Genomic DNA, 22,855 nt, shown 5'->3' with positions numbered 1-22,855 from the left:
GTAAATGGGTTGAATGCCCCAACCAAAAGACGAAGACTGGCTGAATGGATACAAAATCAAGACCCCCATATATGTTGTCTACAAGAGACCCACCTCACAACGAGGGACACATACAGGCTGAAAGTGAAGGGCTGGAAACAGATATTCCATGCAAATAGAGACCAAAAGAAAGCAGGAGTAGCAATACTCATATCAGATAAAATAGACTTTAAGACAGAGGCTGTGAAAAGAGACGAAGAAGGACACTACATAATGATCAAAGGATCAATCCAAGAAGAAGATATAACAATTATATGTGCACCCAACATAGGAGCACCACAATATGTTAAGACAAATGCTAACAAGTATGAAAGGGGAAATTAACAATAACACAATAATAGTGTTAACAATAACACAAATAAGACTTTAGTACCCCACTCACACCTATGGATAGATCAACTAAACAGAAAATTTACAAGGAAACAGAAACGTTAAATGATACAATAGACCAGTTAGACCTAATAGATATCTATAGGACATTTCACCCCCAAACAATGAATTTCAAGTTCTTCTCAAGCACACACAGAACCTTCTCCAGGATAAATCACATCCTGGCCCATAAATCTAGCCTTGGTAAATTCAAAAAAATTGAAATCATTCCAAGCATCTTTTCTGACCACAATGCAGTAAGATTAGATCTCAATTCCAGGAGAAAAACTATGAAAAATTCCAACATTTGGAGGCTGAACAACATGCTGCTGAATAACCAACAAATCATAGAAGAAATCAAAAAAGAAATCAAAGTATGCATAGAAATGAATGAAAATGAAAACACAACAACCCAAAACCTGTGGGACACCGTAAAAGCAGTGCTAAGGGGAAGGTTCATAGCAATACAGACACACCTCAAGAAACAAAAAAAAAGTCAACTAAATAACTCTACATCTAAAGAAACTAGAAAAGGAAGAAATGAAGAACCCCAGGGTTAGTAGAAGGAAAGAAATCATAAAAATTAGGGCAGAAATAAATTCAAAAGAAACAAAAGAGACCATAGCAAAAATCAACAAAGCCAAAAGCTGGTTCTTTGAGAGGGTAAATAAAATTGACAAACCACTAGCCAGACTCATCAAGAAACAAAGGGAGAAAAACCAAATCAATAAAATTAGAAATGAAAATGGAGAGATCACAACAGACAACACAGAAATACAAAGGATCATAAGAGATTACTATCAGCAATTATATGCCAATAAAATGGACAACTTGGAAGAAATGGACGAATTCTTAGAAAAGTACAACTTTCCAAAACTGAACCAGGAAGAAATAGAAAATCTTAACAGACCCATCACAAGCATGGAAATTGAAACTGTAATCAGAAATCTTCCAGCAAACAAAAGCCCAGGTCCAGATGGCTTCACAGCTGAATTCTACCAAAAATTTAGAGAAGAGCTAACCCCTCAAACTCTTCCAGAAGATTGCAGAGGAAGGTAAAGTTCCAAACTCATTCTATGAGGCCACCATCACCCTAATACCAAAACCTCAGAAAGATGCCACAAAAAAAGAGCACTACAGGCCAATATCACTGATGAACATAGATGCAAAAATCCTGAACAAAATTCCAGCAATCAGAATCCAATAACACATTAAAAAGATCATACATCATGACCAAGTGGACTTTATCCCAGGGATGCAAGGATTCTTCAATATCCGCAAATCAACCAATGTAATACACCACATTAACAAAATGAAAAATAAAAACCATATGATTATCTCAATAGATGCAGAGAAAGCCTTTGACAAAATTCAATATCCATTTATGATAAAATCCCTCCAGAAGGCAGGACTAGAAGGAACATTCCTCAACATAATAAAAGCTATGTATGACAAACCCACAGCAAACATTATCCTCAATGGTGAAAAATTGAAAGCGTTTCCCCTAAAGTCAGGAACAAGACAAGGGTGCCCACTCTCACCATTACTATTCAACATAGTTTTGGAAGTTTTGGCCACAGCAATCAGAGCAGAAAAAGACATAAAAGGAATCCAAATTGGAAAAGAAGAAGTAAAATACTCACTGTTTGCAGATAACATGATCCGCTACACAGAAAATCCCAGACTCCAGAAAATTACTAGAGCTAATCAATGAATACAGTAAAGTTGCAGGATATAAAGTCAACACACAGACCCTTGCATTCCTATACAGAAATAGTGAGAAAATAGAAAGAGAAATTAAGGAAACAATTCCATTCACTGTTGCAATGAAAAGAATAAAATACTTAGGAATATATCTACCTAAAGAAACAAAAGACCTATATATAGAAAACTATAAAACACTGGTGAAAGAAATCAGAGAGGACACTAATAGATGGAGAAATATACCGTGTTTGTGGATTGGAAGAATAAATATTGTCAAAATGAATATATTACCCAAAGTAATTTATAGGTTCAGTGCAATCCCTATTAAGCTACCAACAGTATTTTTCACAGAGCTAGAACAAATAACTTCACAATTTGTATGGAAATACAAAAAACCTCGAATAGCCAAAGCAATCTTGAGAAAGAAGAATGGAACTGTGGGAATCAACCTGCCTGACTTCAGGCTCTACGACAAAGCCACAGTCATCAAGACAGTATCATACTGGCACAAAGACAGAAATATAGATCAATGGAACAAAATAGAAAGCCCAGAGATAAATCCATTCACCTGTGAACACTTTATCTTCGACAAAAGAGACAAGAATATTCAATGGAGAAAAGACAGTCTCTTTAACAAGTTGTGCTGGGAAAACTGGTCAACCACTTGTTAAAGAATGAAACTAGAACACTCCCTAACACCATACACCAAAATAAACTCAAAATGGATTAAAGATCTAAATGTAAGACCAGAAACTATAAAACTCCTAGAGGAGAACATGGGCAAAACACTCTCCGACATAAATCACAGCAGGATCCTTCATGACCCACCTCCCAGAATATTGGAAATAAAAGGAAAAATAAACAAATGGGACCTAATTAAAATTAAAAGCTTCTGCACAGCAAAGGAAACTATAAGCAAGGTGAAAAGACAGCCTTCAGAATGGGAGAAAATAATAGCAAATGATGCAACTGAAAAAGAATTAATCTCAAAAAGATACAAGCAACTCCTGCAGCTCAATTCCAGAAAAATAAACTACCCAATCAAAAAATGGGCCAAAGAACAGACATTTCTCCAAAGAAGACATACAGATGGCTAACAAACACATGAAAAGATGCTCAACATCCTTCATCATCAGAGAAATGCAAATCAAAACCACAATGAGATACCATTTCACACCAGTCAGAATGGCTGCTATCCAAAAGTCTACAAGCAATAAATGCTGGAGAGGATGTGGAGAAAAGGAAACTCTCTTACACCGTTGGTGGGAATGCAAACTAGTACAGCCACTATGGAGAACAGTGTGGAGATTCCTCAAAAAACTGGAAATAGAACTGCCATATGACCCAGCAATCGCACTCCTGGGGATACACACCGAGGAAACCAGAATTGAAAGAGATACATGTCCTCCAATGTTCATCACAGCACTGTTTATAATAGCCAGGACATGGAAGCAACCTAGATGTCCATCTGCAGACGAATGGATAAGAAAGCTGTGGTACGTTTACACAATGGAGTATTACTCAGGAATTAAAAAGAATGCACTTGAATCAGTTCTAATGAGGTGGATGAAACTGGAGCCTATTATACAGAGTGTAGTAAGCCAGAAAGAAAAGCACCAATACAGTATACTAATGAATATATATGGAATTTAGAAAGATGATAACGATAACTCTGTATATGAGACAGCAAAAGAGACACAGGTGTATAGAACAGTCTTTTGGACTCTGTGGGAGAGGGTGAGGGCAGGATGATTTGGGAGAATGGCATTGAAACATGTATATTATCATATGTGAAATGAATCACCAGTCCAGGTTCGATGCGTGATACAGGTTGCTTGGGGCTGGTATGCGGGGATGACCCAGAGGGATGGGATGGGGAGGGAGGTGGGAGGAGGGTTCAAGATGGGGGACACATGTACACCCATGGCAGATCTGTGTGAATGTATGGGAAAACCAATACAAGAATGTAAAGTAATTAGCCTCCAATTAAAATAAATTTAAAAAATAAATAAAATAATTTAAAAAAAAGAAAAGGCAGAGGAACCAGCAGTCAAATTCCCAACATTTTTTGGATCATCAAAAAAGCAAGAGCATTCTAGAAAAACATCTCCTTTGCTTTATTGACTGTGTTAAAGCCTTTGACTGTGTGGACCATAACAAACTTCGGAAAATTCTTTAAGAGATGGCAATACCAGACCACCTGACCTGCCTCTTGAGAAACCTGTATGCAGGTCAGGAAGCAACAGTCAGAACTGTACATGGAACAATAGACTGGTTCCAAATAGGAAAAGGAGTATGTCAAGGCTGTATATTGTCACTTTGCTTATTTAACTTATATGCAGAGTACATCATGAGGAACGCTGGGCTGGAAGAAGCACAAGCTGGAATCAAGATTGCCGGGAGAAATATCAGTAACCTCAGATATGCAGATGACACTACCCTTATGGCAGAAAGCAAAAAGGAACTAAAGAGCCTCTTGATGAAAGTGAAAGAGGAGAGTGAAAAAGTTGGCTTAAAACTCAACATTCAGAAAACGAAGATCATGGCATCTGGTCCCATCACTTCCTGACAAATAGATGGGGAAACAATGGAAACAGTGAGAGGCTCTGTTTTTTTCAGGACTCCAAAATCACTGCAGATGGTGACTGCAGCCATGAAATTAAAAGACGCTTGCTCCTTGGAAAAAATGCTATGACCAACCTAGATAGCATATTAAAAAGCAGAGACATTACTTTGCCAACAAAGGTCTGTCTAGTCAAGGCTATGGTTTTTCCAGTAGTCATGTATGGATGTGAGAGTTGGACTATAATGAAAGCTGAGTGCTGAAGAATTGATGCTTTTGAACTGTGGTGTTGGAGGTGACTCTTGAGAGTCCCTCGGACTGCAGGAAAATCAAACCAGTCAATCCAAAAGGAAATCAGTCCTGAATATTTATTGGAAGGACTGATGCTGAAGCTGAAACTCCAATACTTTGGCCACCTGATGGGAAGAACTGACTTTAGAAAAGACCCTGATGCTGGGAAAGATTGGAGGCAGGAGGAGAAGGGGATGGATGACAGAAGATGAGATGACTGGATGGCATCACCAACTTGATGGACATGATTTTGAGCAAGCTCTGGGAGTTGGTGATGGACAGGGAATCCTGGCGTGCTGCAGGCATTGGGTTGCAAAGAGTTGGACAAGGTTCTGCATCTCTGCTGTTCTGCATCCTTGTGTGCATGCTTGCTTAAGTCTGACTCTTTGCAACCCCATGAACGGTAGCCCTCCAGGCTCCTCTGTCCATGAGATTCTTTAGGCAAGAATACTGTATTGGATCGCCATGCCCTCCTCCATGGGATCTTCCCAACCCAGGGGTTGAATCCATGTCTTATGTCTCCTGCCTTGGCAGGTGGGTTCTTTACCACTGGCACCACCAAGGAAGACTTCAGTTCAGTTCTTTCGCTCAGTCGTGTCCGACTCTCCGCGACCCCATGAATCACAGCACGCCAGGCCTCCCTGTCCATCACCAACTCCCGGAGTTCACTCAAACTCATGTCCACAGAGTCGGTGATGCCATCCAGCCATCTCATTCTCTGTCGTCCCCTTCTCCTCCTGCCCCCAACCTTTCCCAGCATCAGAGTCTTTTCCAGTGAGTCAACTCGTCGCATGAGGTGGCCAAAGTACTGCAGTTGCAGCTTTAGCATCAGTCCTTCCAATGAACACCCAGGATTGATCTCCTTTAGAATGGACTGGTTGGATCTCCTTGCAGTCCAAGGGACTCTCACGAGTCTTCTCCAGCATCAATTCTTCGGCAATCAGCTTTCTTCACAGTCCAACTCTCACATCCATACATGACCACGGGAAAAACCATAGCCTTGACTAGATCGACCTTTGTTGGAAAAGTAATGTCTCTGCTTTTTAATATACTATCAAGGTTGGTCATAACTTTCCTTCCAAGGAGTAAGCGTCTTTTAATTTCATGGCTGCAGTCAGCATCTGCAGTGATTTTGGAGCCCAAAAAATAAAGTCTGACAGTTTCCACTGTTCTTGGCAACATGTTATTGTCTGTTTTTGGATTTTAACCATTTTAATATGTGTGTAGTGGTGTCTCATTGTGGTTTTAATTTGCATTTCCCGAACGAGAAATGGTGAGCATTTTGTGTGTGTGTGGTTTTTTATTTTTTTGCCATCCCTATCTTTTCCTTGAAAATTTTAAGATTTTTTTTCCCCATTTTAATATTGGATTTTTAAAAAAAATTGTGTGTTTTTTTTTATAGAGTTGATCCTCGAACAAGGGGGACTGATTGTGCAGTCAAAACATCTGAGTATAATTTTACAGTCAGCCCTCTACAGCTGAGATTCCTTCTCTGTACCTGTGGATTCTACCAGCTGGGGATCATGTGGTACTATAGTATTTATGACTGAAAAACATTTGAGTGTAAGAAGACCTTTACAGTTTAAATAGGTGTTGTTCAAGGGTCAGCTATGTATTTTGGATGCAAATTCTTTATCAGATATATGATAGGCAAGGATCTTCTTTTGACTTCTGACTTGTCTTTATCTTTTGCAGAGAAGTTTTAAATTTGATGAAATTTTTTTTATCAGTAATTTCTTTCATGCCCATTAATCCTTAATATTTGAAAAGCACTGTGAGCCAGAGACCAAGGGTGTGGTCCTTATAAGTGTTCCTGTCCCTTCTCTGGGGATGGGCTGCCTTTCTCCCACTTTTCCTTTGACTCCTGTTCCTTTTCCCCAGCTCTGGTTGAAAAACACTAAGGTCAGGAGGCTGTGGTTTTGAAATGTTTCTCCCTTTGGATTATGTTTCTTATTTTGTGAACCTCCATCCTATTTCCCCACTGTGAAAGGGCTTCCCTGGAACACGGTTTTGCAGTCCTTTCTCTCTCCCCGGCACATTTAGCCTTTTGCTCTGTTTGGAAGATGAGGGGGAGGGATTTAGCTGTGTCTGTTGTTTCCCTCCCCCAGCCACCACCACACTGGGGAGCTTTTTCTAGTCTTCCCTGGGAGAACCTAATTGGTTTCCAGGAGGAAGAGTCAGCAAGAGTAGGAGTTCCCCCATGACTGTGACTACCCCCTGCCCCACCCCCCAATAACTTCATACTGTCAGTTTGCCTGCACTTGACCTCTCAGTTCAGTTCAGTCACTCAGTCATGTCCGACTCTTTGCGACCCCGTGGACTGCAGCACACCAGGCTTCCCTGTCCATCACCAACTCCCAGAGCTTGCTCAAACTCATGTCCATTGAGTCGGGGACTTGACCTCTAGCAAGTCATTAAACATTCTAGTTAACCTTCCTTAGGGCTTCTGCCTGAGGTAAGCAAATAGACTGACTCTACCCCTCCCTGAAGGCACCTCTCTCCATACTCCATTACAGGACTATTTGCCCTGTGACCGCCTGTGTCTGACTGAGTTCATCAAAAGCCGTTAATTTGCAGTCTCTTCACCCTTTTTTCTTGTTAGAAGGTCAGGAGGTGCATCTTTTCAGCCTCAACATCTCTGAGCTGAAACCAAGTAATAGTTTTAAAAGATTGTCTCTGATATTAGATGGTAATTTATGTTGTTGTTCAGTGAAACTTTTTTTTTTTGCCTGGCAAGTCTGACTTGGTTTAAGTAAAAAAGAAATTCAGTGTGGAGAGAGATGAAAGTTTATTAATACTTGTATGTAGCATGTTGTATAATATGAAAACTTTTATCTGTATTACTTTAAAATTTAGAATGATGTAGGTACCTGAAAGCTACAACTTTTTTAGTCTATCATCTGTTTTTCCTATGAGTAAGGGTTTAATCATGGAGAAGGCAATGGCACCCCACTCCAGTATTCTTGCCTGGAGAATCCCAGGGACGGGGGAGCCTGGTGGGCTGCAGTCTATTTGGTCGCACAGAGTCGGACACGACTGAAGCAACTTAGCAGCAGCAGCAAGGGTTTAATCAAGGAAGCAGAAGCACTGAGTATTGAAGGGGAACAAAATACGCCACCCCAAGATGTGCCGCTTGCCTCACTCAGCGTGGTGTGTGAGGCCCTTCTTGTCGTTGTTTAGTTGCTCGGTCGTGTCTGACTCTCTGTGACCCCATGGACTACAGCCCGCCAGGCTCCTCTGTCCATGGGGTTTCCCAGGCAAGAATACTGGAGTGGGTTGTCATTTCCTCCTCCAGGGGATCTTCCCCACCCAGGGATCTAACCTGAGTCTCCTGCATTGGCTGATGGATTCTTTACCACTGAACTGCTTGGGAAGCCTGGGTGAGGTCCTACACACTTCTGTATAGGCATGTTCTTTACTACTACTGTACATGATCTTGTAATCTCATTTTATTATCTGGCCTTAAAGCACTTTTCCTGCCTACTGCTTTCCTGTCATTTTCTCAATCAGCCTTTACTCCACTCCTGTTAAACATCTTAATATTTCCAGATATTCATTGTTCATGTTTTAACATGTGCTACCCTTATGGCAGAAAGTGAAGAGGAACTAAAAAGCCTCTTGATGAAGGTGAAAGAGGAGAGTGAAAAGGTTGGCTTGAAGCTCAACATTCAGAAAACAAAGATCATGGCATCTGGTCCCATCACTTCATGGGAAATAGATGGAAAAACAGTGGAAACAGTGTCAGACTTTATTTTTTTGGGCTCCAAAATCACTGCAGATGCTGATTGCAGCCATGAAATTTAAAGACGCTTACTCCTTGGAAGGAAAGTTGTGACCAACCTTTACAGTATATTAAAAAGCAGAGACATTACTTTGCCAACAAAGGTCCGTCTAGTCAAGGCTATGGTTTTTCCCGTGGTCATGTATGGATGTGAGAGTTGGACTGTGAAGAAAGCTGATCGCTGAAGAATTGATGCTTTTGAACTGTGGTGTTGGAGAAGACTCGTGAGAGTCCCTTGTACTGCAAGGAGATCCAACCAGTCCATTCTAAAGGAGATCAATCCTGGGTGTTCATTGGAAGGACTGATGCTAAAGCTGCAACTGCAATACTTTGGCCGCCTCATGCAATGAGTTGACTCACTGGAAAAGACTCTGATGCTGGGAAAGATTGGGGGTGGGAGGAGAAGGGGACGACAGAGAATGAGATGGCTGGATGGCATCACCGACTCTGTGGACATGAGTTTGAGTGAACTCCGGGAGTTGGTGATGGACAGGGAGGCCTGGCGTGCTGTGATTCATGGGGTCGCGGAGAGTCGGATACGACTGAACTGAACTGAACTGAACTGAACTCTCCAAGATTTTCACTCCTTTTTTTCTTAGGGTACATCAAGGTCCAGCTCAAATATCATTGTTTTTAGTTTTTTCCAACTTGTTGGTAGCTACTGTAGTCAGAATTACTTGCCCTCTGTATTCATCTTTGATTTCCAAGTACCTAACATATTGCTTGGTGTACAGTAATAAAGATTTAAGAGTATTTTATAGTCTAAGAAATTCTAGGACTGGGTTCTAATCAATTCACTAAGTTTACTCAAATAAAATTTAAGAGATTTAAGAGGTGTATATTGTCTATTTTGGAATTGTTTATCTACACTGTGTAAATAACTTTAGGACACTTTGTCAGATGGACCAAGATGTCCGTTTGATTAGCTGCTCTTAACATTGTGTGAAAGATTTGCATTTAATGTGTGCTTTGATGTTGACTTGTGGCAAAAACTTAATGAATTTTATCCTAAAGTTATTCTTTTGTTTACACAGAAAATGTCTAATCACACAGATGCAGCAGCAGAAGTCCTGTTGGAAAGAAAAGGTTGTGCAGGAGTGATAACACTAAACAGACCAAGGTTTCTGAATACACTGACTCTTGGTATGATTCGGCAGATTTACCCACAGCTAAAGGTTTGTCATTTTCTTAAAGCAGTCGTATGGATCCTTTTAAAAGTGTGTCTGTATAGAACTTTCCTAGTGTTTTCTCCCACAGAATCACTTGAGTGTATGGGCGCAGTGCCCAAGCCTAATTACTTCTGGAGTCCTCCGTTCTTTCCTCAGTGGTTGTCCTGGAGCATCATTGCTGCATACGACATTCGCTTCCACCTTTACATGGCTTCAGGTTCTGGTGGCTCAGACGGTAAAGAATCCATCTGCATTGCAGAAGACCTGGGTTCAAGCCCTGGGTTGGGAAGATCCCCTGGAGGGGGCATGGCCACCCACTCCAGTATTCTTGCCTGGAGAATCCCCATGGACAGAGAAGCCTGGCTGGTTACACTCCATGGGGTCTCAAAGAGTCAGACATGACTGAGCAACTAAGCACACACAAGTTTCTTCGATTCTGTCGCTCTTCATTTTTCCAACCTTTTGACCAGTAATATTGGCTCTGCCTCTTGGGTCATGAGTATACACATCTAGTCTGCTTCTACATGATAGCTTTTTTGGTTGGAAGATGACTGCTTTTGAAGAGCTTGTCAGCATTTTCTTGGAGAAGGCCTTAAACTTTCCTATGCTAAGAAAACTGCATGGTATCGTGGAAAAACGTGACTTAGTCACACTACCTGGGTTTGAAATTTGGGTTTCTATTTATTAACTGTATAGATTGGGAATGTTATTCTCTCTGTGTTCCGTTTTCCTCAGCTGTGAAACAGGGATGGTAATTCATAGAATTGTTGTAAAGATGAAGTGAAATAGAATACCTGATACACTTGGCCACATAGGGGTTAAAGATGAGTTCTCCCCTGCTCACCAGTTCCTTAATTCTTCATTTGATGAGTCTTCCATTCTTTATCTGTTTGGGCCACCTTATAATATGCACTTTAATGTGATACAAAGGAATAAACCAGGTGTTGCAGGTTAAAGTGGAAAAAAAGTAGAAACTTCCATGTTAGAATACCATATTTCTATTAATGCAATCCAGTATGCATTAACCTGTTGGACAGCCACATCTTCCCAGGTACATCTCTTCTTTATTCATGTATATTTTTATTCTCTAGTGTAGAATTCATGGACCCCCAGTTAATTCTTCTGACTGGTAAACTAATTTTTTATTTAGTCCATTGTTCCAGCCTTTTCAATTTCTATTGGCTCTTGGTTCTTTCATCCTACTTATTTATTAGCTGTCATTACCAACCACAAAACATTTCCAGATTTGATCAGGAGAAGTGTTTCCACTTGGTTGTTTACAAATTTGCCAGTAGGGCAGAGCCTTTATCACCACAGTAGAAAGGTTACTGCTCTGTTTATCTGCAGTCTCTGGGGTGATTTGTTTATCAGATTTATAAGCTTATGTAACATTATTAGGCCCATTTTTTTTCCACCTTGGTATCAAAATTTTCATTATCAAATTTGGATCACAAAATGTACTCATTTATGACCGAGCAACTTCACTTTCACTTTTCACTTTCACACATTGGAGAAGGAAACGGCAACCCACTCCAGTGTTCTTGCCTGGAGAATCCCAGGGACGGGGGAGCCTGGTGGGCTTCTGTTGATGGGGTCACACAGAGTTGGACACGACTGAAGTGACTTAGCAGCAGCAGCAGCAGCAACTTTGGAATAGCCTCTAATTTATGTCATAAAAGAAAATGAAGTTAGAATCCATTCTTCTGGATATGCTTTATGAAGCTTATGCTTTGCATGTATCCATATATGCCTGTATATACACATATATGTTTATGTGTGTATGGATATATATCATTCATGAGTTTTTTTTGAATTTTTTTATTGAAGGATAATTGCTTTACAGAATTTTGTGGCTTTCTGTCAAACTCTAACATGAATCAGCCATAGGTCATGAGTTTGTGTTTATAATATGCTTATACCATCTTCTTTTACATTTGACTAGAAGTGGGAACAAGATCCGGAAACTTTCCTGATCATCATAAAGGGAGCTGGTGAAAAGGCTTTCTGTGCTGGAGGTGATATCAGAGGTAAAAACATTTTTTCCTTTCGTCTAAATACTTTATCTCCCCTGAATCATCTTGAACAAAATGTCTAGTTTATGGTATGTGAACTCACTTTTTATTTTCGAATAGCTGTTATTAAGCAACTTAGTTTATCACAGGCACACATGCATGCGTGCTCAGTCGCTCAGTTGTGTCTGACTCTTTGTGACCCCATGGACTGTAGCTCACAAGGCTCCTCTGTCCATGGGATTCTCCAGGCAAGAATACTGGATTGGACTGCGATGCCCTCCTCCAGGAGATCTTCCCACCCCAGGGACTGAACCCACATCTCCTGCATTGGAAGGCAGATTCTTTACCACTGAGCCATCTGGGAAGCCCTTTCTTTAGGCAGTTTACCAGAAATGCTTCCTGGTTATAACTCAACTTCCTCTCCCTAAACACACATAGGCCTGACAGTCTGGCTATGCTGAGTACTTGCCATTCTCCAGATAAAACGTGTTCTTACATGTATCTATGACTTTGTCTGTGCTTTCCCACTGTTCATGATCCCAAAGCAAGAATGCACTTAATTATAGTATTTATCCTGTTTATACTATCAATGTTTTATGTATTTAAATACACATGTTGAGATAGACAAAAAGGTTAATTTTCCTTATCTTGCTAATTATTTAGGTCAGTCTGTACACATTTAACAATTAAAGACAAAAGAGAGAAGAAATGTTAACTACCACTGGTTGTCAGTAGTTTATATATACTGAAAAGTTTTCATATTATGGAGTTTGTAGGTTCCTGGGGTTTTTTGTGTGTATGTTTTATTTTTTGTATTCGATTTTTTGTATTGTGTTAAGATGATGTTCCTCATGATGTACTCTGCATATAAGTTAAATAAGCAGGGTGACAATATACAACCTTGACGTACTCCTTTTTCTATTTGGAACCATTCTGTTGTTCCATGTCCAGTTCTAACTGTTGCTTCAAAGAGTCGGACACGACTGAGCGACTGAGCTGAACTGAACTGAAGATGATGTTAGGGTTATTCTGTTTACTAAATTTATAATTTTATGTAAACCATTACATTTGGAATGGAAAGAAACAAGCTCGATTCAGGAGCTAATTTCAAGTATCTATTAAAGGAACTGAATCTTAAAATCTCTCTTTGAAACTTGCGGCTGCTTAGACTGTATTTCCGGCGGTGCTGGGTCTTTCTTGCCGTGGGCTTTCTCCAGTTGCGGTGAGCATGGGCACTCCCTAGTTGTGGTGCTTGGGCCCCTTGCTGCGCTGGCTTCTCTTGTTGCAGAGCGTGAGTGCTCAGGCACGCGGGCCCCAGTCGTTGCTGCACACGGGCTCAGAAACTGTGGTTCCGGGGCTCTAGCGTGCCGCCTCAGGAGTGGCCTACTGGCTTAGTTGTCTTGCTGCGTATGGGATCTTCCCAGATCAGAGATCAAACTGATGTCCTTTGCATAGTGAAAGTGTTAGTTGCTCAGTCATGTCTCTTTGTGACCCTATGGACTGTAGCCCATCAGTCTCCTCTGTCCTTAGAATTCTCCAGGCAAGAATACGGGAGTGGGTAGCCATTCCCTTCTCCAGGGGATCTTCCTGACCCAGGAATAGAACCCGGGTCTCTCCTACATTGTAGGCGGCTTCTTTACTGTCTGAGCCATCAGAGAAGCCCTAGACTGACTTGTTAACTGAATTGGTTTTGAATTTATTGTTTTGCTTACAATTGAAATAGTTTTAAAATACTGTTTTTCAGCCTAGAATTAACTTTTGCTTTAGGGTTGGGCCTTTGATCTTGTCAGTTTACAAATGGTCAGAGCCTTATGTATTGATTTTAGTATCTTCTGATTGTGAACTATTTTTGCATATGAGTCTTAACTTCGTATTGCTGTTTGAAAATACAGTTACAAATTCTAGAATGATTCTCATTTACATGTATTAAGTAACAGATTTCAATTCCAAAAAATTTAGTTTCTTTAAACATAATAGTCCAAGACAATAAGTGAGCACTCTGAAAAAAATTTTAAATTATATTACTAAAATGTCATTTAATTTATATGGAACTATTAATAATGGATTAGAATAAGATTAGAAGGCAGTCTCAGAAGATTTCTGAAGTAAAAGAGATTTATTTCATCAGCAATATAATTTGTACTCCTTTTCTTTTAGAATTGGTAAGAAATGAAAAAAGATAATAGGTAAGAGTTTTTGGGATTTTATCAGTGAAAGTCTCAGAATGACAGAACTCAGTATCAAACCTGTTTTTAATTTTTATCTTTTTAATTTCACTTTTAATGGTTAATTAATTAATTTGGCTGCACTTCATGGCCTGTGGGTAGTTCCCTGACCAGGGATTGAACCTGGACCACAGCAGTGAACTCCTAACCACTGTACCACCAGGAAGTTCCCAAATCTTTAAAAAAAAAAACAGAAAAAGAAGTCAGTATTTGGTTGGAACATTTTGAAGGAAGTTGTATTAGTTCTGAAGTTAGTCTAAAAATCTAATAGTCACCAATTTTTATGTAGCTCTTTCCCATAAAAGAAGAAACATGTATATATATTTAATTTATATTTTAGTAGGTAATTTTCATAGGACTTAAAGACAGGAGAAGCATATGCACATGGCAGTATATGGAAGAGAGTTTTGATGGCGGTTTTGACATTGACTGTAGTAAGAGTGTAGTGGATGTGAATTCTGGATACAGAAATTTGCAACAGAAATGAAACCATTTGACTCTTCAGTTCAGTTCAGTTGCTCAGTTGTGTCCGACTCTCTTTGCGACCCCATGAACCGCAGCACACCAGGCCTCCCTGTTCATCACCAACTCCCGGAATTCACTCAAACTCAACCTCCATCGAGTCGGTGATGCCATCCAGCCATCTCATTCTTTGTCGTCCCCTTCTCCTCCTGCCCTCAATCTTTACCAGCATCAGCGTCTTTTCAAATGAGTTAGCTCTTTGGATCAGGTGGCCAAAGTATTGGAATTTCAGCTTCGACATCAGTCCTTCCAATGAACACCCAGGACTGATCTCCTTCAGGATGGACTGGTTGGATCTCCTTGCAGTTCAAGGGACTCTCAAGAGTCTTCTCCAACACCACAGTTCAAAAACATCAATTCTTCGGCGCTCAGCTTTCTTTATAGTCCAACTCTCACATCCATACATGACCACTGGAAAAACCATAATATCCTTATTTATTGATATCTATGAAAATAAAGAATATTACTATCTCATTTACCTCTTGAGCCTCACCTTTTACCATTCTCCTTTAACCTTTTAAAACTATTCCTTCTTTTTCTTTACTTATTCCTTGATTTTATTCTTTCTTGCCTGTGTGCCTTTGCAGGTACTCCTTTGTCTACTCAGACCCCATCCCCCACCCCCTCACGGACATTATTTTCTAGAAACCCTTACCTGTTGTTCACATTTGGTTCAGATGTCTCTCTTCTGGAAAGCCTTCTTTTCATTATATCCCTTCTGCTTCCATTCCTGCAGCATCCCAAACTTAGAGTGGGCATGGCACAGGGAGTATATTTTAATAGTCTGTCTTACTAGTCTGAACTCCAGGCAGCTGTCTTATATTGTTAGCTTGTCATCTACAGCACTGAAAATAGCGCATGGTACCTAGTAGACGCTCAGCAAATGTTCCATGAGATGAATATGACAGACATATGTAACTAGTTACAATGTATAGAACTCTATGTGTGCATGCCCACGTGTGTGCATTTCTTTCTTTGTGTGTATACATATGATGCACTTTTTTTTGGCCATGTTACACAGCTTGTGGGATCTTAGTTTCACCACCAGGGACTGTGCCCCCTGCAGTGGAAGTGTGAGTCCTAACCACTGGACTGCCAGGGAATTCCCTGTATAAGTACTTTGCGTTAAGGTATGTTGCCAAAGGAAATGTGTATCCAGCAAATGTTTATTCAGGTGCTATACAAAATGGTCAAAATAATATGTATTTGGTACCAATATATAACTTAAATTTATAACACCTTGTAAGAAGTTCTGCATAAGAATTTTTGCCCTGAAGTTTTGACATTGGACTATGGATTTGGGGCTGTCTATAATATGTCTGTGGCATGGGTGACTTCAGAACCTTAAGAAACCATTCTAGACTTTGCCCTTGGTACTTTCTATCACAGTATTTTAAATTTATTTGACTGTATTGACCGGAAAACACTTTTTAAAATTTGTAATCTTTTTTTCCTTTTTTTATATTTTAGCAATCTCAGAAGCTAGAAATACAAACCAGAAAATGCTTCAAGATTTTTTCCGAGAGGAGTATATTCTGAACAATGCCATTGGTATGTGTGCTCTGCTGAGAGCTTTCAAAATGGAAGCAAGACATAAGCTGCATAGAATGAGTTATTAAAATGTAGTCAACAGTCTTTATTTAGTCTTTTACATACTTTGTGACAGGAATGAACTCAATTAGTCTGACTGATCAGTTCAGTCGCTCAGTCGTGTCCCAACTCCTTGTGATCCCGTGGACTGCATCATGCCAGGCTTCCCTGTCCATTACCAACTCCTGGAGCTTGCTCAAATCAACTTGTCCATCGAATTGGTGATGCCATCCAACCATCCATCCTATTCTTTGTCGTCCCCTTCTCCTCCTGCCTTCCATCTTTCCCAACATCAGGATCTTTTCCAAGGAGTCAGTTCTTCACATCAGGTGGCCAGAGTATTGGAGCTTCAGCTTCAGCATTAGTCCTTCCAATGAATATTCAGGACTAATTGCCTTTTGGATTGACTGGTTGGATATCCTTGCAGTCCAAGGGACTCTCAAGAGTCTTCTCCAACAGCACAGTTCAAAAGCATCAATTCTTCGGTGCTTAGCTTTTTTCACAGTCCAACTCTCACATCCATAGATGACCACTGGAAAAACCATAGCCTTGATTAGACGGACCTTTGTCGGCAAAGTAATCACTGTGAACAAAGCTAGTGGAGGTGATGGAATTCCAGTTGAGCTATTTCAAGTCCTAAAAGATGATGCTGTGAAAGTGCTGCACTCAATATGCCAGCAAATTTGGAAAACTCAACAGTGGCCACAGGACTGGAAAAGGTCAGTTTTCATTCCAATCCCAAAGAAAGGCAATGCCAAAGAATGTTCAAACTACAGTACAACTGCACTAATCTCACAAGCTAGCAAAGTAATACTCAAATTCTCCAAACCAAGCTTCAATAGTATGTGAACCGTGCACTTCCAGATGTTCAAGCTGGATTTAGAAAAGACAGAGGAACCAGCAGTCAAATTGCCAACATCCACTGGATCATGGAAAAAGCAAGAGAGTTCCAGAAAAACATCTATTTCTGCTTTATTGACTGTGCCAAAGCCTTTGACTGTGTGGATCACAATAAACTGTGGACAATTCTGAAAGAGATGGTAATACCAGACCACCTGACCTGCCTCTTGAGAAACCTGTATGCAGGTCAGGAAGCAACAGTTAGAACTGGACACGGAACAACAGACTGGTTCCAAATAGGAAAAGGAGTACATCAAGGCTGTGTATTGTCACCCTGCTTATTTAACTTATATGCAGAGCACATCATGAGGAGCGCTGTGCTGGCTGAGCACAAGCTGGAATCAGGATTGCTGGGAGCAGTACCAGTAACCTCAGACACCACATACCAAATACTGTTTACCATTCTGCTGCTTGCTACTGTTTTGCTACTGTTGGCCATGTAATCTGCATAGAATCATGGATTCTGACCATATGGTTGGGTTTCTTGGAAAACAAAATTTGGGTCCCAGTTTTCTCTATAGACTGAAGTATCATTTCCTAATTCCTGAGAAACTCTGCGATGAAATTTCTGTACAGTCATCATTTCAGATTTTATTGGAAGTGAAGCAGTAGTTACTTTTATCAAGCATGTGTTTCAAATGTTAAATTACGGCGGATAATATAGTGAATACTTATGTACCCACCAGCTCAGAATGAACGGACCTCTGTGTTTTAGTTTTACTTGACGTTTTGAAGCTTGTTTACATTGAATAGGATACTGGGAAGTTTTAAAATTACTGCGCAGTCTACTTCGGTGCTCGCTTCCGCGCCATTTCTTTCTCCAGAAGCAGCCTGATCCCTCCTCAGAAGGAACTGTTGTCATTAATTTTTAGCACATCTGGTTAGGCTGTACTTTATATTTTTACTACATATTTATGAACAAAAATAGTATTACTTCATGCTTTTGAAGTTTTTCATAAGTATTTTCTTACTGTGTGTGCCAAAAGTTGTTTTTTTAATAGCATGGAAGGTAACTGTTCTATATTATTCAGCTACCCAGTATTACCTATCTATTTGATGTTAGTAGATATTTTAGATTATTTCAAATTTTTATTCATCCAGATTGTTGCATCCTTATATGTACACCCTTGGTGCCCATGTGCAAAAGTTTTTAGAAATAATAGAAACCAAATGGATGGATCATAGTTTATACATCTTCTATGTGTTTCCATATTCCTCTCCAAAGTACAAGACTGTTTTCTGCACGTCATTCCTATCATTTTTTTTTTCTTTTTAAACTTTACACGCTTAATATCTTATTGTGGTTTTAATTTGTGTTTCATTGTAAGCGCATGAGGTAGAAGGTGTTTTATGTTAATCATTTGTATTTTCTTTTCAGTTCCATCCTTTATTTTTCTTTCTTTTGGATTGTCTTTTTCTTAATTGATTTTATAGGCCTTTATGTATTCTGAATTCTCTGCTTTGTTAGATTATGTGTGTTATAAACATACTTCTCTCAGTCTGCTACTTTATCTTTGTATATATGCAAGTTTTTGTTTGAGATGAAATATATGCACTCTTTTCCTTTATGATTTCTGTTCTTTTGCCCTAAAAAAAAAACAACATGGAAGTGATTAAGATTTTTTTATATCTTCTTTTAGTAGTTTTTTATACTCTGTCCTTAATATATTTGGAATTTTTTTCGCATGTGACATAATCTAGCTTTTATTTTCTTTTTAGAAAACTAGATGTGTAATGTTTTTGACTGAATAGGCCTTGAATTCCTCACTGGTTTTAATCATACTTCTATCATATATCAAGTTCTTATTTGTGATCAGGTCTGTTTCTGGGCAACTTTATTCACTGGTCTATTTGTACTTATGATGAAACTATAGTGTCAAAATTACTGGTAGGACTCTCTATCTGGTAGGACAAGTTACACTTGTTTTTTCTTTTAGGATTGTCTTGGCTACTCTTGGACTTTTGCTTTTCCAGATGAATCTTAAAATTGTTTTGATGTTTAGGAAACTTATGCAGAATCTCCATAAACCAGTTTTAGCACATTTTCATCAGATTGACTTTCATATTCTTTCATGTTTTGTAATTTTCTCCATAAAGATCTTGCTGGAAAAAGATTTTTTTAATTGTTATTCTTAAATAGCTTATGTTTTATTACTTGTTACATTTCCTGATTGACTATTTCTAGCATATGGAGAAGGCAATGGGAAGCCACTCCAGTACTCTTGCCTAGAAAATCCCATGGACAGAGGAGCCTGGTGGGCTACAGTCCATGGGGTCGCTACTAGTTGGACACGACTGAGCGACTTCACTTTCACTTTTCACTTTCACGCATTGGAGAAGGAAATGGCAACCCACTCCAGTGTTCTTGCCTGGAGAACCCCAGGGATGGCGGAGCCTGGTGGGCTGCCGTCTGTGGGGTCGCACAGAGTCGGACATGACTGAAGTGACGCAGCAGCAGCAGCATATAGAAATACTTTTGATTTTAGTATTTTGTTTTTGTTTATTTCAGCAACCCCACTGAAATTTGTTGTTAGTTCTAATGATGTTTCTATAGATTGTCTTGACTTTTCTATGTAGGCAATTCTACCCTCTGCACATGACTTTTCCCCATCTCTTTCCAGTCCTTATATTTATGACTTTCTTGTATATTTTGGTTAGAACCTCTGTTATCAGAGAAGGCAGTGGCAACCCACTCCAGTGTTCTTGCCTGGAGAATGCCAGGGACGGTGGAATCTGTTGGCTGCCGTCTATTGGGTCGCACGGAGTCGGGCACGACTGAAGTGACTTAGCAGCAGCAGCAGCAGAACCTTTGTTATAATACTGAACGATTTTAGTGTTGTCTTATTTCTGATTTACGTGGGAAAGCTTTTAAAAGTTCATTCTTTAGTATAATGTTTTTATAGACATTTTTTACCAAGTTACAGACATTATTTCTATTCCAAGTTGTTCAGGGTACTTTCTTTTGTTTTTTCGGTTGTAATGGTCCAGTACTTGCGCATCCACTTTTTTTGACTTTTTTCTCTTCTCTCCTGGGCAGGGACTTACTGAGTTCCAGATAGAGTTTTCCTAGCTGTTTTACAAACCACATAGCTCTTCTTACTGTGAGGCTTTATGTAGGTAACTCATTGCATGTTCTGTGTGGCCTAGAATGTATTCCTGACTCAGAACAGATACATACCCTCACTCATAATCTTTGGCTGTATCTTCCACACAGCTATTTACTTTGAGTTTCTTGTGTGTTTCTGGCACCTGGGGATTTCCCTTGTTTGGCTTTGAACTTGGATATACATTGAAAAAAATTTTTTTTTCCCAGAATTTCTGTGTCTTTGAAGTAGCAGTGGGGAAAGGCAGCTATTTCCCGATTTAACTCAGTGAGTCACTTTGAGTGGAGAGCTCTCATTTCTGCAATAATCTATAAAATTATACAGATCAGATTCACTTACAATGTTTTATTCATTCTAAAAATTCCTACTAGTACTGTCCAACAGTACTTCCTGGAATGATGAAAATTTTCTGCTGTGCTGTGTAATCTAGCCACTGCTAGTCACACGTGACTAACGAGCCCTTCGAATGGGGCTACTTGTGACCAATAGGCCTAATTTTACCTTTGTTTAATTTAATTAATCATAATCTAACTATATTTGGCTGATATATTAGTGCAGTTCTATACTAAATAAAAGAGGGGAGAAAACCTCTAAGTAGTTTGAAAAGAGTTTGGTAAAATGTTATTATGCAAGAGAGAGCCTTCCCGATATAGTTTCAGTACATTGTAATGACATATCTTAGTCATTAATGAATCTGACAGATTTTGGCCTCATGTCCTGCATCAGTTAGCTTTTAATACTTTATAACTAAAATATATGCATCTGCAGCTGAAATGGTGTATTTGTATGTGTCTCCACCCCAATCAGTAGAGACATTAGTTTCCATTGTTTCTAGGGAATTATAGTTAATAATTGAGGGTTGTGGACGTTCTTGTGTATGTGAAGTTAGAATTGTACTTTGGTGGTTCATTTGGCAGACTGGGAGTATTTACAGAATTGCTAGATGGATCAAAACTGAAGTTTTATATTGGTCTTTGGTAAGGAAGTTAAGAGTGGCAACAAGCTGTAGTAGAAGTACAGTGATTGATATGTTTATGTTGTGGGTGACTTCTGCTCTCAGAGGAAGGAAAAACAAAAATGGGAAAGGAGCGGAGTAAAAGTTTACAGAATTTTTGAGCGGGAAGGAACTTCTGAGGCAAGTCTCATTTAATAGATGAGAAAATGTATCTATGTACATATACATGATATATACATATATATAATATATGTATATATTTTGTATATACATATACATAATGTATCCATGTATCATATACATGATATACATATATATAATAGGCATATGTATATATAGCTTATGTGTGTATATATGTATACAAATGTGTACATATATTGAAATACCAGTATTATAAGTATAAGCAGAGATATCACCTTGCCAACAAAGGCCCATATAGTCCTTTGACTATAAAAACTTTGACTATAAAAACCTTTGACTATGGTTTTTCCATGGTCATGTATGGATGTGAGAGCTTTATCATAAAGAAGGCTGAGCACCAGAGAATTGATGCTTTTGAATTATGGTGCTGAAAAAGACTCTTGAGAGCCACTTGGACAACAAGAAGATCAAACCAGTCAATCCTAAAGGAAGTCAACTCTGATGTTCATTGGAAGGACTGATGCTGAAGCTCCAATACTTAGGTCACCTGATGTGAAGAGCCAATGCACTGGAAAAGACCCTGATTCTGGGAAAGATTGAGAGCAGAAGGAAAAGGGGGTGGCAGAAGATGAGATGGTTTGGTTTAGTTCAGTCACTCAGTCATGTCCGACTCTTTGCAACCCTGTGGACTGTGGCATGCTAGGCTTCCCTGTCTATCATCAACTCCCAGAGTTTGCTCAAACTCATGGCCATTGAGTCGGCGATGCCATCCAACCATATCATCCTCTGTCATCCCCTTCTCCTACTGCCTTCCATCTTTCCCAGCTTCAGGGTCTTTTCCAATGAGTCAGTTTTTTGCATCAGGTGGCCAAAGTATTGGAGTTTCAGCATCAGTCTTTCCAATGAATATTCAGGACTGATTTCCTTTAGGATGGACTGGTTGAATCTCCTTGCAGTCCAAGGGACTCTCAAGAGTCTCCTCCAACACCATAGTTCAAAAACATCAATTCTTCAGTGCTCAGCTTTCTTTGGGATCCAGCTCTCACATCCATACATGACTAATGGAAAAACCATAGCTTTGAATAGACTGACCTATATTGGCAAAGTAATATCTCTGCTTTTTAATATGCTGTCTAGGTTGGTCATAGCTTTTCTTCCAAGGAGCAAGCATCTTTTAATTTCATGGATGCACTCACCATCTGCAGTGATTTGGGAGCCCAGGGAAATAAAGTCCATCACTGGTTTCCAATGTTTACCCATCCATTTGCCATGAAGTGATGGGACCAGATGCCATGATCTTCCTTTTCTGGATGTTGAATTTTAAGCCCGCTTTTTCACTTTCCACTTTCACTTTCATCAAGAGGCTCTTTAGTTCTTCTTTGCTTTCTGCTGTAAGGGTGGTTGTCATCTACAGATCTGAGGTTATTGATATTTCTCCTGGCAATCTTGACTCCAGCTTGTGCTTCATCCAGCCTGGCATTTTGTATGAT

At 39.5% G+C, this 22,855-nt stretch overlaps 1 protein-coding gene across 2 annotated transcripts in view; it reads left to right on the top strand.

Moving 5' to 3' along the window:
* Window positions 1-22,855, top strand: part of HIBCH (3-hydroxyisobutyryl-CoA hydrolase) — a 141,603-nt gene that overhangs the window by 26,359 nt on the left and 92,389 nt on the right. For both annotated transcript variants that reach the window (XM_055398642.2, XM_055398641.2), the window contains exons 3-5: window positions 9,782-9,922; window positions 11,859-11,943; window positions 16,146-16,226. In XM_055398642.2, the coding sequence (XP_055254617.2) occupies window positions 9,782-9,922; window positions 11,859-11,943; window positions 16,146-16,226 (307 nt within the window). The remainder of the gene's footprint in view (window positions 1-9,781; window positions 9,923-11,858; window positions 11,944-16,145; window positions 16,227-22,855) is intronic.

Source organism: Moschus berezovskii, chromosome 2 (genome assembly GCF_049115385.1).
Source record: "Moschus berezovskii isolate FMDL1 chromosome 2, NW_MosBer_1.0, whole genome shotgun sequence".
NCBI lineage: Eukaryota > Metazoa > Chordata > Mammalia > Artiodactyla > Moschidae > Moschus > Moschus berezovskii.
The sequence above is the reverse complement of the archived record's forward strand: the minus strand, read 5'-3'. Positions and strand labels throughout refer to the sequence as shown.